At 34.7% G+C, this 17,540-nt stretch overlaps 2 protein-coding genes across 2 annotated transcripts; one reads left to right on the forward strand and one right to left on the reverse strand.

Moving 5' to 3' along the window:
- Positions 1-877: 877 nt before the first annotated feature.
- On the forward strand, positions 878-11,836 carry LOC100790770 (uncharacterized). Its single transcript, XM_003540570.5, has 11 exons — positions 878-2,886; positions 3,147-3,383; positions 4,001-4,130; positions 5,821-5,973; positions 6,122-6,366; positions 6,514-6,583; positions 7,436-7,642; positions 9,165-9,400; positions 9,964-10,042; positions 10,120-10,257; positions 11,045-11,836. Exons 1-11 carry the CDS (start codon positions 1,121-1,123, stop codon positions 11,237-11,239), a joined length of 3,456 nt encoding a protein of 1,151 aa, XP_003540618.1. The 5' UTR covers positions 878-1,120; the 3' UTR covers positions 11,240-11,836.
- Positions 11,837-12,645: 809 nt separating this feature from the next.
- Positions 12,646-17,493, reverse strand: LOC100781532 (uncharacterized). Its single transcript, XM_003540313.5, has 13 exons — positions 17,036-17,493; positions 16,844-16,941; positions 16,660-16,742; positions 16,403-16,529; positions 16,174-16,234; positions 15,645-15,742; positions 15,461-15,545; positions 15,058-15,181; positions 14,773-14,874; positions 14,557-14,621; positions 13,188-13,269; positions 12,984-13,063; positions 12,646-12,874 (listed from the first exon to the last, which is right to left on the reverse strand). The coding sequence occupies exons 1-13, from the start codon at positions 17,260-17,262 to the stop codon at positions 12,817-12,819; spliced, it is 1,290 nt and encodes a 429-aa protein (XP_003540361.1). The 5' UTR covers positions 17,263-17,493; the 3' UTR covers positions 12,646-12,816.
- Positions 17,494-17,540: the final 47 nt, after the last annotated feature.

Below are 17,540 nucleotides of genomic sequence, written 5' to 3' on the forward strand. Positions count from 1 at the left end.
AAACTAAAAGTAAACTTTAACCTAATAAAAATATTGGTGAAACATGTCTGAGTGTATTTCAAAGAACTTAAGCGGATCAAGAATCCAGGTTGCAAGAAATTGGCGCATAATTTTTGTTGTGGCTTGCTCTTGACATGCGTGAGCATATCTCCCTTCTTTAGGCCATTTCGGCTTTCCTGCCCTTGTTTTTGATGCTTATCATTTTCGCTTTCTCAGCCATAATTGATAACTGCTTTATCAATCATGTAGAGCTTTGGGCTATTGGAATTGGTATCATTCTTGTGGCTGTCGGGGGATTTGTTGATTTCATCATCGAACCTAATTCGAAGTTTGTCATTAACCTTATTCAAAATAGTTGTTCCTCGACGCAGGAATGCGCTCATCTTCTTGTTTTTATCCCTGAGAAGGTAGTCTCCTTAGAGAAGCCAACCAAGCGATAGATGGTTTCATGAAGTATGGCTTAGGCTTGGATGATATTTTTGTGTTTGATTGGATGCCTTCCTTTGCTTCTTTAAAGATGTTCGTTGATGTAGCTATTGTTAGTTTTTTCCATGGGTTTCATTTTATTCTTTTTGGTAGGGGCTTAACCCCTTCCTATATATTAATATAAAGACGACAAAGATTTTATATATAGTAGGGTAAAATGTCTCTCTAATTTTTTAAAATAATGAAATAATAGAAGTTAAATGTAATTAATAAAAATAATAGAATAAAAAAATTAATAATATAAAAGTAATAGGAAGTTAATGTAAGTTAGAAGAAAAATTTAAAATTTAAAAAGTAATTTAAGAGTAAAATCGTCATAATTAGTCATATTATATATATTATGACTAAGGCTTTATACTTTTATTGAATAGAATTAGAGAAGACGCTTTTCTTAGATGTTAAAAAGTAAAACTAAAAGGAAAATCCCTTATTATTAGTTGCATTTAATTTTGCTTTTAGACCAGACATGTTTTGTTGCGTTGGTTTGCAATGATTGCCGAAACCTGAAGAATAGTCGATTCAATCACAACTCCGATGATTCCCACGCGTCCCCGGCGTCTTGCTCCGTCACAATAGTAGGGCAGCAACACCCTCTCTCCTTCGATTCGGATTCTTGAAACAAAAATCCAAAACCATGGAAAACGCCAGTGACGATATTAACAGGTTTTCGAATCCAAACGCGAACGCGAACGCAAACGCAAACGCAACCGCGACGACCTCGACCTCAAGTTTCACGTTCAGTACCCCTTCCGTTTCGGGCCTGTCCCGGCCCAGATTCGTGAAGGTCCGCAAGCCCAACAACGCCCCCGCCTTCAATCCATTCCGCCACGGTGCTGCCGCCACCAATGCCGCATTCGCCACCACCGATTTCGCTTCACTAATCGGCGATCCGTTCAGGGATCTCAAAATCGGTGAGGGTTTCGACGCCAAAGGTGAGTTCGCCTTTGCCACTAATGCTTCTTCACGTGTTGATGAAAACTCGGTCTCTGAACAGATCAACAACTTGAAGATTGTAACCGATAACGAATCGAACGAATCGGACCTACGGAATGAGCTGATGAAGAAATTAAGCATTAAAGAAGGAGGAGGTAGTAATGCTGCAGTTGCTGAGAACTCAGCACACGAAGTTATATATCAATTGAAGAATCTGAATGTGAATGACGCTATTGGTAGTAATGTCCACAAGAGTGCAGTTGATGTTAAACCTAGTTTGGAAAATGTGACAACGTTTCGAAATCGTGAAACGGAAGCAGCAGATTTGTTGAGGAAATTGGAGATGTTAAACCTAGTTAAAGAGAAGGAGGATTGTGTTGAACCGAACTTGTGTAATCCTTTTGTGGAGGGAATCCACCCAAGAGTTGCAAGTGGTGGCGCTCAAGTTGCTGCTTCGGCTTCGGCTTCTGCTTCTGTGTTCTTTCAGCCTGCTGGAGTTGGCAAGAGGGAGGAATTTGTGTTTACTGGTAAACAAGATATTTCAAGTTCATCTTTTGTTGAGTTTAACACTCCTCAACCAAAAATTGGCAAAGAAGGAAAACTTAAGGAAAAAGGGAGTAAAGTGAGAATAAATAAAAGTAGAGAAAAGCAGAAGCATTATAGCTCGGCCCAGCCGTGGTATGGACAGGGTTTTGTTTTGAAAGAAAGTGTTCCCCAGGACGAACCACAGGGTTCACCAATGGATGTGTCACCGTATCAGGAAAAGCTGTCTGAAAATGAAAGATCGAGGGAAGATTCTTTGGCATCCAATGAGTCATTTAGTGTTGATAACAACAATATTGTTAATGATTCAGAACCAACATCTTTTATTGATCCCATTGATGAAGATCTAATTGCCGCGGCAAAGAGCTTGGATATAAATGGGGGTGATGTTGCACACAGAGACACAAAGGAGGAAAGTTCAGAGGATCAAATGCGTGAAAATAGTTGTGTTGAAGACCCAAAGGACGAGTCAATTTCCGGGGTTGAAACTGAAAGCTTTAAGTCTGCCAATGATGAAGTGGACATAACTAGTGATGTGACTGGTGTATCAGCAGAAACTGGAGCCCATGATAGTGATAGAATGTTGCATCTTGAAAGTGCTTTGAGTTCAAGAAATGTAAATGGGTCTGGCTTCACATTTGCTGCTGCTTCTTCGACTGAAGCTCAATCATGTAGCCCAAAACGTCTTCACAAAAAGAAAAATGTTGGTCACGATTCTTACAACTACACACCAAACATAAAGGTTCCTTATTCATCAACTTCAGTGGCATTTTCTCCATTTTCTGGGACTTCATCTCTTTTCACACCAGGGCAAAGTTTAAAACCCAAAGTATCCTCTCCTCCGCCCAAAACAAGTGATTCTGATGAGAATCAGGAGAAGGAGATAAAGGAGGCTGAGGAAGCCTGTGAACGGTGGAGGCTCCGGTGAGTATATATTTTTTATAGTTTCATTTCTATATTTGCAGTCACTTGCACGTAATGCACGCATTTTTGTTATTCTGGATACAAGGCCTGACTTTTTACCATTCCTTCTGATTTGTACATCGAAATACGATATACCGATGTTTATTGCAAACACACAAATGTATTTTGCAAAGTACTTTGAAATGGTTCCTTTGATTTTGACATAGTACCTTACCAACATTGCAACCATTATTCAAAATACTGAATATGCTCTATATCAGAGGAAACCAAGCCTATAAAAAGGGGGATCTGTCTACGGCTGAGAATTGTTACAAACAAGGACTTAGTTGTATATCTAAAGAAGCATCTCGTAGCTGTCTCAGGGCTTTGCTGCTATGTTATAGCAACCTTGCTGCCACACACATGTCTCTTGGTAGGATGAGAGATGCACTAGAAGATTGTAAGATGGCTGCTGAAATAGATCAAAATTTCCTCAAGGTGCAACTTAGAGCTGCAAAGTAAGTTTCCATTGTTTCTTCTTACTCCCTTTGTGCGCAATGATTTAAGTTGTATGAATTTTAAGTTTCATGTAGGATGAATGAAACCTTAGGATATATAATACTAGTGGGAGACTGGGAGTAATGATTCTTGATGTAAAAAAGAATGGATCTAACGAGAGAACACCCCTGTGAAAATGTGAAATTGCAGGTCATTTGGTTTCAGAAAATGTTTTTTATTTTCATTTTGTATTTTCACTTTTAATTACAAAATGTCATATTGTTTTCACTTTCAACTACAAAATGTCATTGTTTTCACTTTGTTTCCTATTTATAAAACAATATAAAGTTATTTTTATTGATTCCTATACAAATTATTGAAAACCGGAAACAAGTTAAATCAAGGTAGCTTTTTTGTAATCAAAAGTGAAAATAGAAGATGTTTCTCAAAACCCAACGGCAGTGTTTATGGTTTAGCATCTAATGCCTGATTGTTATTTAAAATTTGGATATACGTTTTATTAATAACACGAAATATGTAAGTGGTTAGCAACATGCATACTTGTGCCTCAAGTCTAAAATTATCAAGATAGATGATTGTATCCCTTAAGTCCTTTTGTTTTCATTCTTGTTTTAAGTTGTTACCTTGCTCTGGGGGAAGTTGAAGGTGCATCACAATATTTTAAAAGGTGCTTGCAATCAGGAACTAATGTTTGTGTGGATCGAAAAATTGCTGTGGAAGCCTCTGATGGCTTACAAAAGGCACAGGTTTGATTATTTATATTATGGTTTTGGCAGACAACTAAATATACTGTGATGGCTTTGATTATTAGCTTTTCCTTTTGGTTAATGATTTTTAATTAGCTACAGGCTACACATGCAATGAGTTGTAATTAGAAGCCTGTTACACTGAAGTACTGAACTGGTTTGTCATTGTATTATATCATTGCCCTTCTACAGGAAAACTTTCAAGGGTTTAAAGTACATTTAATCAATTTTCAGTATAAGTTTTTGTTTTTAATATTTGTTTCAACATTGGATTTTGGGGCTTACTGATGATATAATTTGTTGGGCAATTTGTCTACTCTTATTTCTTGAAACATGTATCTGATATATGCTTTTATAATTAGAATTATTTTGTGGAGGGTTAATAGCTTTTTGATCCCTATACGAAACCCTTTTTTTATTTGGGTAATTGGGTGCTACATAAATGTAGTTTGTACATGAGTCCCTTGAAAAAAATATTTTTTGAATGGTCCCTGTCATTATCTAATGTTATAACATTTTGAGCAAGTCCGACGCGGTTAACAAATTTCTGACATGGTTTCTAACGGGTGAGAAAACTTAACACATTTACTTTTATTTCGTTCCATATATATAACACATCTTTTCATTTTGGTCCCTATATGAAAAAAACTTTTTAAATTATTCCCTATACATATCACAATGTGAAGGCAAATAAAAAGCACAATGCAACAATACAAAAAACAAGATACAATCATTGGGTATCAAAAGTCTGAGCAAATTTCAAGAGTTTTGGCTAATAAAATGAAGGAGTAGAACAAAAGAGAGCTTTCACTACTCTCTCCAACACACACAGAAAAATTAATGGCTTTCACACCCACACCCAAAAGCTAGTATACTGACTTTGAACAAGGTCGTTGTAGCTTGAGGTGCTCTATGGAGATTGTGACAAGATGGTGTTTGAGAGTTGGGTAAGGGTTTTCTCATTATGGGTGATCAGAAAGAAGGAGTGAATGTAGACTGACTTTCGATGGCCAAATCCATTGATTTTTTTTTTCTTGGAGGGAGTAGTGGAGGGTCTCTCTTTAGTTGTACTTCTTCATATAGGCCAAAACCCATGGTAAAACTTGCTCAGAATTTTTATGTATAATTGTAATGGATTGTTTTTGTTTTATTGCATTGTCCTTATTTTTGCCTTCACATTATGTTTTGTTATGTGTAGTGACTAATTTAAAAGATTTTTTCATATGGGGACCAAAATGAGAAAATGTGTTATGTATAGGGATTAAAATGCAAAAATGTGTAAAGCTTTATCTCATATCATAAGTCATGTCAGAAATTCGTTAGCCATGTCAGATTCTTTTCTCTAACAATGTTATCATGTGAGAAAATGGCAGGGACGTTTTCGAAAATATTTGTTTGTCAAGGAACATGTTTACAAACTTTTTCATGCAGAGACCCAAAAGGAATTTAAATGTTAAAATATTTTTTTATAAGTGATGTGTAGAAATAAATAGGTAAAGAGAAATTGTATGTTGCCATTGTTTTGTTAAATAAAATTTTGCTGCTTTATGGATTGCTACTTTTTGTATTTCCTCTCCATTTTCCTTAACAAGATCCTAATGTTTTTGAATTTATAATTTTTTGAGTGGGTTGATGTGAAGGTCTACCCCCAACTTTCTGAACTGATTAGTGTTTTTAATGGATATGACAGAAAGTATCAGATGTCATCAATCATTCTGCTCAGCTTTTGCAAAGAAGAACAGCCTCTTATGCAGAGAGAGCATTAGAACATATTAATGAGGCGTTAATAATAAGTTCATACTCTGAAAAATTGCTTGAAATGAAAGCAGAGGCTCTCCTAATGGTTAGTGCCTCTTTCTTATAATATGTTGGAATTTAACTAAAGCTTAAATTATGATTTATGACTATCTCAAAATTCAGCATTTGTCTATTTTTGGTGCAATAATTTATACCAATTATGTCTGTGTTGGATAACTTTTGCTCCACATCAGCTTTGTAGATATGAGGAGGTGATTCAACTGTGTGACAAGACCCTTGATTCTGCTGAAAAGAATGCCTGTCCTTTGGATGCTGGTTGCAAAGTCACGGATCTTGATAATTCACAACTCTCAAAAGGTTTCTACTTCAGAATATGGCGATGCTCAATGATGCTTAAAGCATACATTCACCTAGGAAAATTTGAAGAGGGTCTTTCTTTGCTGGAGCAACAAGAGGAAAAGGTGTCTGCCATAAACAAGTACGTATTACTAACCACTGACTTGTTCACCCTAGTCTGCCCCTCCTCAAGTGTAAACAGAAATGAAAAGGGCAATGTGAAATGTGAATATTTGACAGCTATGATCCTTTTTAATTTTTATCATCAGCTTAAATTCTGTTCCTGCAGGAGTGGAAGCAAGGTTTTGGATTCACTCACACCTCTTGCTGCCATCATACGTGAGCCCTTGCATCATAAGGTTAGCTTATGCTGTGTTTCATTATATCTTTATGTTGATTATTTATATTATTATCGTCTGTTAAATAACTTGATTCCTAGAACATTTCAACTGTTTCAAAGTAACTCTACTTTTTTTACCTTGATTCCTGGGAGCTAATTGTTATTTTAGCTGTTTTACTTGAGTATATTATTTTGTTTCTAATATACAGTCTTATTGAAAATTTTGAGTTTTCAACTGACTTTTAAAATTAATTTTTGGATTAGCAGTGTAAATATTTTTATCCACAATCATTTATTTCTGCAGTTCTACTGAATGTGCTTGCTGTTGCTCTAGGTGACAGTCCTTATGCACATGCTCGTTTTTATTTGTAGAAATATATTCAAGGGGGTAAAAACTGCTCCATATTATAGAATGGGATTCACCAAGACACTAGGTTGGTTTAGGGTGCACTTGGATAAGCCTCAGATAAAAAAGTGCTTTTATGACATCATCAATTTTTTTAAAAAGCTTTTTTTAGGTTTTGAGGAAAACACTAAAACTGTTTTATTTGATATTTTTTGCCTTTTTTTTAAAATCACAGAGCCACAGACAGATCCATAGGCTTCTTGTGTGCGTATTTATGTTCATATACTGTTGAATGTGAATTGACACAACTCTAGTACACCTACACCTTGTGCAAGCCCATCTGAATATCCATCACACACACTGATACTTCCCTAATTTCCTTTTATCTTGATAATTCATCCTCTTCTTTTGTTTTGTTTTGTTTTGTATTCTAAGAAGTTTTTGTTAGTTTAATTCATTCTGTCCTTTTCCTGTAACATGAAAATTGCTTTTGATTAGGATTGGTGTAAATCTATTCATATGTAGACTGCAGGGAATGCAGCATTTCAGGCTGGAAGGCATGCAGAAGCTGTTGAATACTATACATCTGCTTTGTCATGTAATGTGGAGTCTCGTCCATTTGCAGCTGTCTGTTATTGTAATCGTGCTGCTGCGTATAAAGCTTTAGGTCAAATAACTGATGCTATTGCAGATTGCAGTCTAGCTATAGCTCTTGATGGAAATTATTTGAAGGTTTCTCTCTTCAACCATAACTTCATTTTTTTTCGATGTTATAATTGAATCAGATGGGGTTAACCTGATATAGGATAAAAACACTTAGGTTAAATTATAGCACATGAGAAATTCAGGGAGAAGGAATGGGTTAAGTAGTGAAAAGATCTGGTCCACAGCCAATACAGAGCTTTATTCTCTTTGACAAGTAGAAGAAAACTTTTGTTATCAGGATTCAGGAAGAATTTGAGGTATCCTTGTTGCAGCCATTATATTTTTACCCTTTTTTATAGCTTAGAAATCCTAACAGAAAACTAATCCTAATGCATAGAAAGATCAAATGCTATCCATCCTAAAGACCTAAACTAACTTGAATAAAAATTAAGTAAAAGATATAAAAACACAAATTTATGATATAAAATTGCTGCCCAGACTACAGCAGTATAATCAATAACCCCAATAGAAATCCAACATTTAATATAATTAACCTCCTCTTTTCCTGGATCATAATTCATAACCCATGGGGATTAAACTAACTTGAATAAAAATTGAGTAAAAGATACAAAAACAAAAATTTATAATATAAAATTGCTGCCCAGGCTACAGTAGTATAACCAATAACCCAAACATAAATCTAAAATTTAATATAATTAGACTCCTTTTTCCTGGATAACCCATGGGGATTAAACAGTTAAAAACCTGTAGCATTTAACATATTTGTTGTTTCCTATTCTTTACATCCAAAGATGAACACAAAAGCTGAACTATTTGAAGTGGGCCACCAATAATGATAATTTTGGATGTTTAACCCACAGAAGAGAAAATGAAGCAATTCAAAAGCTGCATTACAAATTTCCTATCTGGAGATCTTCTGTATGTGTTCTGTTGTAGTTGTATAATTAAATTAGATTATTAGATAGCCTGAATGTGCTTCCTATTGTGTTTAGTTCTGTCAGAGAGTAATAGTCTTAGGGGGCGTTTGGTAGGAGAGAAGTTTTTTCATGTCCGGGAATCATGAATTCTAGGAATCATGTTTCCTGTGAATGAATAAAATTTTTTTGATTTGTCATTGAAAATCTTTAGATAAGTTTCCTATGAATAAAAAAGTTACGCATATTTTTACCAAATATTTTAATTATTTACCACATTATATAATTTAATAAAGAATAAAATCATATTTTTACTTTAGTATAAGAAAAATTATAATCAGAAAAGTAACATTCTCACCTCCCCCATGGAAAAGTTTTCATGGGAAACTGATTAAAAACATTTCCGGAAAACATCCTTTCTCAGGAATGTTCTTTTTTTAAAATGCATACTAAACATGAGAAACTAAGTTTCCCAACCTATAATTTCCGGAAAACCAAAAACTTCTCTCCTACCAAACACCCCTTAAGTGTGTGTTATGTTCTGTTATAGAGTAGTAACGTGTATTAGTGTTTTGCATTTTCAGATATATCTGTTATTACATGTTATTCAAGGAATTGTTTATTTAGGATTATTTATATGATAGTATGAGAAAAATGTTTTCATACTCTTCCAGGCACTTTCTAGACGTGCAACTCTGTTTGAGATGATCAGAGATTATGCCCAAGCAGCCAGTGATCTTAGGAGGCTTCTCTCTCTTCTCAGTAAGGGGGTGGAGGACAATGCCAATCAGCTTGGAATATCTGATAAATCAATTAATTATACAAATGATTTGAAACAAAATCGTGTTCGTCTTTTGGAAATGGAAGAGGAAGCCAGAAAGGAGATCCCTCTTGATATGTACCTCATTTTGTAAGCTCTTTACTAATGATCAACATTTCTTTATCTTATCATTGATAATAGATAATAGATTAATAAACCCCTTTTTTCTAGTAGCCCAAATCACCTTCCTTAAAGGCACCATCCCTTCTACTTTTGCATGTTTTTCTAGTCAAAGCTGTGAGATATATCGTTCCATTTACTGGGATGAAATGGGTAAATTTTGGACTTATAGGGAAGATTAAATCTACCCTCTTCGTATGGAAGAACTTCAGAGATCCAATTGTCAATATCCAGGATCAGAAAATAAATAAATTTCATTTTATGATTTTCAACTAAATGAGGATAGATAGATAGCAATGGTGTTTCCTGAATCCTGACAAAATATAGGTGTATATAGAAGAATGGATTTGCCAAATTTCATGTAGAATAATTTGTACCTAATATATAACTTTTGTTACAATTGTCATCATTCTGTGTGTAAGTGGTGTTTCAAGTATGACAGAAAACATAATGCCAGCTAAACTTATGTTCCTAATGTAGGGAAATATTATCATTCATTTAAGGCTATCAGCTAACTGACATTATGATGACAGGGGAGTTGAACCATCTGTTTCGATATCTGAAATCAAGAAGGCCTATCGGAAAGCTGCACTTAGACACCACCCAGACAAGGTTGTTTAATTGGGCACATCGTTTGATGCTCATACTAGTCAGTAATCACTCAGTTAACATTTTATCTTATTCTGTAGGCTGGCCAGTCTTTGACCAAAAATGACAATGGAGATGATCAGATATGGAAGGTTATTGCTGAAGAAGTACACGGGGATGTTGATCAGCTTTTCAAAATAATTGGGGAGGCATATGCCGTGCTGTCAGACCCTGCCAAGGTATTTTGTATATTTTCAACCAGTAAATGTTGCTGAGAGGCTTGCTCTATATAGTTTAACTAAAAGTTTGTTTTTTTGTGGAATTGTGTCAATTAATCCATGTAGTCAATCCCACCTAGTGGAATAAGGATTTGTTTTTGACACTTGACATGTTATATGAGAAGTTCCTTTGTCTTAAAATAAGGCAAGTAACAGCTACCAATGGCATATACCTAGCATCTAGGAATTAGATAAGTTCCTTTCCTTAGGTGGAAATTTTGATGGGTTTCCTTTCTTGGTTACTAATACCAAATTGCTTCAAATTTTTTTTAATTACCAAATTGTTTACGCTGACATGATGCTGGATAAAAATAGAAAAACAGTTTGATTTGATATTTTTTCTTAATGTGATTGGTTTAATGTACTAAAGCTGTAAAATTGCCAAATAATAAATGTGTATCAATAACAGTGATACTGATAGATAACAAAATCTTACAAGCCTAGAAAAATAACAATTAAAAAAGAAAGACTGCTTTGCTTCTCCATTTACAAAGGATAGATGAGAAAATCTCACAAACCTAGAAAGAAAGAAAAAACTGCTTTGCTTCAACATTTACCAAAGAATCCTTTGGTAAAGCAGCAGGAATTTTAAGTGCTAGTACGTTTACTACTTCTTGCAGTGTTAGTAAGTATGCATTTTCTTCCATAATGTAGAAAAACAACCATAATTCTGGGAAGTCGTTTTAATTTCTTAAGCTTTAAGCATATTATGCTGCGTAACCATTTGATTATTATTCCATTTATGCAGCGGGCACGTTATGATGCAGAAGAAGAAATGAGGAATTCCCAAAAGAGACGCCATGGACCTATAGGTAAAAATAGTGTGGATGCCCAGTATTACCCATTTGAACAAAGCAACAGGAGACAGTGGAGAGAAGTTAATAGATCATATGGTAATTCGTCTTTTCGAGGTTATGAACCTGGCCGATCGAGCAGGAAATAATAAAATCTGCATGGAATGTTAATCCCGTGAGGATCTGGATTGCTGTTTGAGTATTTAAATGTGGCCTAGTTAGATGGTGCCTTTTAAGTTATCCGCTGCATTTGGCCTTCTGAATTTACGCACTATGGTAAGTTCAGTACTGCATTTTGATCCAGCTGTTACGCGGCTTCAATCCTTCGAGTTAGAAGAGATCCAAGAGGTACACAATTCCGCTTATGATGACATAGCAGTTGGAGAAGCTTGGCTGAATGGCTAGTCAATGCTTCCAGTTACTTTGGGAGGTAGAATTTCTCTTGGAAAGAGAAAGACAACAAACATGCTTGCATTCTATATAATTGTCATTTACAGCTGACCACGACTTTGAGCGAGGAGTTGGTGTTTTTAGCTTGGCTGATAAACCCAGCACATGAAAAAGAAGCTTGAAAATTTTGCATTATGGTTGGTTGAGTGAGGGCTGGTTTTTTTAGATATGTAAATTTTACTGACACACGTTGATATTGAGATGTACAGACGAAATTAACTTATACCACTACAAAGATTGTAATTACCAAAGCACAGTTGGGCTTGTGTAGAAAGAGTTCATAAAAATTCAACTTAGCACTTGCGAGTTAGTATTCCAACCAATGTTCATCTACAAAAGTCCAACCAATACTGTCAGAGTTTTTGTTTATAAAATAAATTCTAGTATTAGGCCACATTCGTACGGCCAACGATTGGCATTTTGCCTAGAGCCATAAATATGCAATATATTAAAGTGTCATGGCTGTTGTTTTTATTTTTATTTTTTTACCAAATTTAGAGTGATTTTAGAAACTGTCTATTCTAGTTTTGTAATGATTTTAAAAGATTAGGATATAAATTATGTTATGCAACTGGAAACGAGGACCATAACAATTAAAAAAATTGTAACTAAAAGGATCAAAATGAGATTTTAAACTATAAAGACTAAAGGAAAAAATTGGTACAACTACAAAAATAAAAAAAATAATTAAACCTTTTTTAAATTGAATGGATCTCACCATTAAAATAAAGTTTTACTTATATAAAATTTAATAAAAAATAATGAATGGTGTGATAATGAAACTTATAGCAAATCACCAATTTAAGTGAGTCTTACTTCTTGCTTATTTGAAAGTAGGATTCACTAAAATTGATATTTTTAATAAATTTTAATAAATCATCCAGAATTTCAAGGTGTTGCTAGTTTCAATCAATTATTGCTTCAGTAGTTTTTCTTAAGAAAAACATTGGCAGTTCTTAGGTTGCTTTTCAGTTTCTTTGGAAAAATAAAAAGGAAAATATAGAAGTAACTTGAAAAAATCTTCAAAAAAATCCTAACACATAACAAAATTTTGTGGTTCTTTTTTTTTTTTTTTTACTGGAGAAGGTTGTAGCTCATTTTCATCTAGCAAAACCAAATAGATAGGCATAGTGTGCCTGGTTCTTATGGGCATCTCATCGATTAATCCCATACATGCATGAAAATGAACGATGTCTCAAGAATTATACACTTACAGCCTCGCAGTACAATAACTTTTTGTTTAGCGAATATCACTTTTGCTTTGGTACGGGAAGACTTATAAGTATATTCCTAACCCAAACTCTTTTGGATTCGTTTCAACCATCCATGGTGACCTGTTTATTTTTCAGAAAGCAAGAAAAATAAAACAAAAAAAATGGTTAAATATTTCCAAAATAAGTCACCAATGACACAGAACACCAGCACTAGGATTAGAAAGTTTACCTGTTCATTATAAAGTTAAACGTTCCCTGGCTAGCACGCTTGAGAAGAACTTCTCTTGCTTCAATTGGAATTCCTTGAGCCTGCATGTAGAATTCGATGAAATTATAATATGGCAGGTAGCAAAATTTGTTTGCCCAAAAGTTCAATATTACACTTTTAAATTACGTAAAAAATAATGAGAATTGGATACACAATTACACATACCTCTTCAGGAAACCAAACTCCTGGCTGCGTGCTTCCTTCAAGAATTGCAAGTGCAAAAGCAGCTGTTGCAATTCCTACAGATCTGAAAAACGTGCACATTGCATTCGTCATTACTCATTACTAGTAGAAATAAACTATAATCCGGGTTTATGAAATTAGTATCTCATAGCATGCACAATTTATAGCAAAAATGCTAAATTCCCCATAGTCAGTCTACATCACTTGTCAAATTCGTTGTTCTCCCCGCAGTTGTTCATGTGGTAAAATTGTACAGATGCGATAGACCAAAATAAACAGAATTTAATAGGTGTGCATGTAAAAGTTTTTCCACTGTCAATCAATTAAAATCATTCTTAGTATGATATAGAGTAAAGGTGTTCGCTCATCATTTTTGCTTTTCATGTTACATTAACAAAGAAAGCACAGGTATTGTTGCACGGTTAGATCATTTTATTTTAAAATAAAAGGATGTAATTATAGCTGGGATGCACCTCTTACTTTTGATGCAGCCTCAGTCCTTTTCTTAAAAAAAAAAGATTTTTTAGAGTATTTTTTTTTTTTAAATTGAATATTTATTTACAGACCTGCCGAATGAAAAGTTCATTCAAGTTTTTCAAAATAAAAATATAATAAACTGAGTGGCTCAAGCTGATTAATGATACATGAATTGTTCCTTATTTTAAACACCTCACTAACATTTTTCCTTTCTCCCTATCTATCTCTTCCTATTACATCATAATCCTTAGAAAAAATATATTTTGACACCCAAATGTTAGTAGACATCTAATGAGAGAGAGAGAAAAAACAAGAAAAAAATATAAGTATGATAAATTATATGATATGATATGAAGAGAGATAAAAAGAAATAAGAGTTGTTGTGGGATGTCAAAATATCATCATTCTGAACCTTATTATTCCTTTTTTTTTTTCTTTCTAGGTATAAGATAGGATATGGGATATTTATGAAACATTTTCCCAAGCTATATTAACTTGCAAACTAACAAAGCTCCTCACATTAATAACATAAGTTAAGGCGTTTATCAGGATAATTAAAACTGTAATTACAACATTACTATAATCCTTTTAATAATGATATAAATCCATTTAATGAATTGATTATTTACACTTTTTTTCATGATTTTATTCTTTCTATAAAGGTGAGGTAGATTTGATATTATATACTTCACTTTTATATAAAGAACAAAATTCATAAAAAAAAAATTGTATTAAAAAATATTTCAAAAAAATCATCTCTTAAATTTATTGACATAATACAAAAAAAAAATGTTTTGATAATTTACGCAAGTGACAAAAGCTAGCTTAATGTAAGCATGATTTCACCCAAAAAATAGAGAAAAGGAAAACTTACACTGAAAGTCTTCTATGACTGAATATACCAACAGTATTGCGTCCACTTGCGCACTCCAAATCAACCTGTCCATTAGATAAGAAAAAAGATTTTTGGGGGGTAAACGTAAATAATTAGTTTATATACGCACTTTACAAACATCACAACAACTGCGTAACTTGGAGAGTGAAAAAATGGTTAAACGAGTACTAGTTTAACCCTTTGCATTCTCCTCACCCTCATTGATACGCGTTCTCCAGCAATCCCATCCACTGCTCGAACAACAGGATCAAACAACTGAACCAAACTTTGGACTTTATTTCTGTCTCTCAGAAATTCCTGCATGTTTAATCACAAGTCAAAACACTTGTTATATGATGCATCAAAATTTTGTAGTACCGTTTCATAATAGAGTGAGTAGCCTATCAAAAGCAATATTGTATTGATAGAATATTTTCATGCATATTGTTAGCAATTGCACTTATCTGCAACCAAGTCAATCCAAGTGATTCAAGAGCATACCGAAGGAAGAAGTTTTGTCATAGCTTCCATTCCCCAATTCCAGAAAAATGGTGCTGTTCCAAATCGAGCACTTACACTTGGCACTCCTAGAATCTCATGAGCACTGCTAACCTCTGGTAAATTCCTGAAAACAGGAATCCTAATTTCTGAAGAAAGCAAATATATAGGGGTAATTAAATCAATTTGTTGTGGACCATATATCATATATGACTGAAGCAGTACCAATTTTCTTTTAAATCCTACTGTGGAAGCTTGGTAAAGAATCAGAAATGGCCTTCACAGCTTGCACATTACAATGATTTAAAGCAAATTCAATGAAGATTTACTATTTTTATTTTGTTTTTGAATTAGGTTTCAGGGGGTATTCCGACTTCCAATGCTTTCTATATATCGACAAACTTACAATAGATAAACATCTCTTTTGCCAATTCCTTTTCCAAAGTCAACGTTGAGCATTCCACTATATGGCCTCATTCTGATCTTTTCTCCTAGTTGAACATTCCAGCATCATCATTTAATCCTACAAACAAAATGGTAATTTAATCTAGATAAAATAATTAACTTGTACAAACTCTTTAGACGACAACCTTTGTTATATGCAACTACTTCCTCTCCCAACAGCAAGAAGCTTGTGGCTAAGATGGTTGGGCCAGCACCACCAGTTCCAGCTGTGTAGTAGTAGAATCTGATTTGACCATAGTAGCTTATAAGTGGCTGAATCAACATGAAGCTCAGAAAATAAACAAACAAAAATATTCCTCTTGTCATTTCTGGATCTTTTGTCATTTTTCTGTCTATGCTTATTCACCTCAGCAAAGAATTAGAAAAAATTATCTACATTAAATTAATGAAAAAACTTAGTCCCTACATACCATAACGTAAATAATTGAATGACATAGAAGAACTTTAAGGATGTATTTGACGTGCACTATGTTACATTACATTCTCAATTATCTTACACGATCTGGGCATAACAATTAACATATCAAGGAATTCAACATATTATGATATATCCAACTGGTAAGATAAGCAATGACATATCAACCAAAATACATTCACATTTACATTTAAATAAAGAAATCATAAAACTTTGGAATTGTGAGGGGATCCACCAACCTTAGCCTCTCAGGCTTATCTTCACTTTCATTTGCAGCACGGACTAGCTCTGCTGCCATGACTGTGACAAAATTGTAGGAAGTGTTAGCAACCAAAATACAGCAGATGCAAAAAGATTCTCGTTCAACATAAATCACGACCTCCCCTAACTTGGTGATCAAATGATTTTCATAATAATTCTGGTTCCTATTTGGGAACAGAAGAACAATGCGGATAGATAGGTAAGCACCATTGCTAATTCCAGGGTATATTCCTCCGGTTGTTATAGCCGGAACATTTGCATCCAACGCCCTATTCATGAAGGATTTTGCGCGCCATGCATAGCTTGTGTCATCACAGACATCAAGATACGCAGTCTGCGCCAAAAAAACATACGATCAATATAGATTGTGTATAACTGAAAATGCATGCACAGAGCCAGATTTTTTTTATTTTATGGAAATAAACATTATAATTCAGAAACGATGATGGAAAATAAAAAGGTACCTGAGTATTTATTGCAGCTTCAAGCACGCTACACCTTTCTGCTTGTTGGAAGGGACCAGCGGCATGAACTACGAGATCTACATCTGCACAGATTCGCATTTACAATAACAACATTCATGATCGATTTTCAATTCATAAGCACAAGACAAAGAACAACGGTGACTGGTAGCGAGTGCAATTTTACTCTTCAATGCAGTTTCCAGCGAATTCACGTCGTCGATGTCAACGCGAGCGAATTCTGAATTGCCGCCAAGTTTTGCAGTGAGAACTTCACCTTTCTCCCTGTGACACGTGTTACGAATTACGAATTAGAATTGGAATTATCTACAAACGCAATTTAGAGGCGCACGTGTGATGCACGTGCACTGTTAATCACCTGTTTCTGCCGGCGACGAGGATTTGAAGATCGGGACATAAGTTGGAGAGTGCAATGGCAGTGGATCCTCCGACCCGACCCGTTCCGCCGAGGACGAGGATTCTAGAGTTGCGGATCTTCTCCGGCAGCGGCACCTCAGGGACCTTGCTGGTGGTGGTGGCGGTGGCGGTGGCCTTCACACTCAACGGCGTCCATTTCAAATTCAGAGGCAATGAAAGTGGCGCCATTGAATTCAGTTTCTCTTTCTACACTTCGCTTCGCGGTACATTCCTTATCACAACTGCACTTGCTGCTATGCTGTGATTAAAGCACGTATGTTCAATACTTGGCAAAATCCACACCACACGTCATATTTTAAGTTATCTAATTTAATTCGATACGATGCTAAGAAGAAATACACAGCAAGAGAAATTGAAGATTTTTTTTAATTAAAGGAGAGGGTAAGAGTTGTGAGTTCCATAGAATAGAGTAGAAAATTTTCTTGTATATTATTTCCCTCCTTCAA

The sequence above is a fragment of the Glycine max genome, chromosome 12 (genome assembly GCF_000004515.6).
Source record: "Glycine max cultivar Williams 82 chromosome 12, Glycine_max_v4.0, whole genome shotgun sequence".
NCBI classification, from domain to species: Eukaryota; Viridiplantae; Streptophyta; class Magnoliopsida; order Fabales; family Fabaceae; genus Glycine; species Glycine max.

Coding starts and splice junctions, on each gene's coding strand:
- LOC100790770 (XM_003540570.5), top strand. CDS start 1,121: ATGGAAAACGCCAGTGACGATATTAACAGGTTTTCGAATCCAAACGCG. Junction 2,887..3,146: donor TGTGAACGGTGGAGGCTCCG/GTGAGTATATAT, acceptor GCTCTATATCAG/AGGAAACCAAGCCTATAAAA. Junction 5,974..6,121: donor AAGCAGAGGCTCTCCTAATG/GTTAGTGCCTCT, acceptor GCTCCACATCAG/CTTTGTAGATATGAGGAGGT.
- LOC100781532 (XM_003540313.5), bottom strand. CDS start 17,262: ATGGCGCCACTTTCATTGCCTCTGAATTTGAAATGGACGCCGTTGAGT. Junction 16,942..17,035: donor CTCGTCGCCGGCAGAAACAG/GTGATTAACAGT, acceptor CACGTGTCACAG/GGAGAAAGGTGAAGTTCTCA. Junction 12,875..12,983: donor TTTAACTTTATAATGAACAG/GTAAACTTTCTA, acceptor AAAAATAAACAG/GTCACCATGGATGGTTGAAA.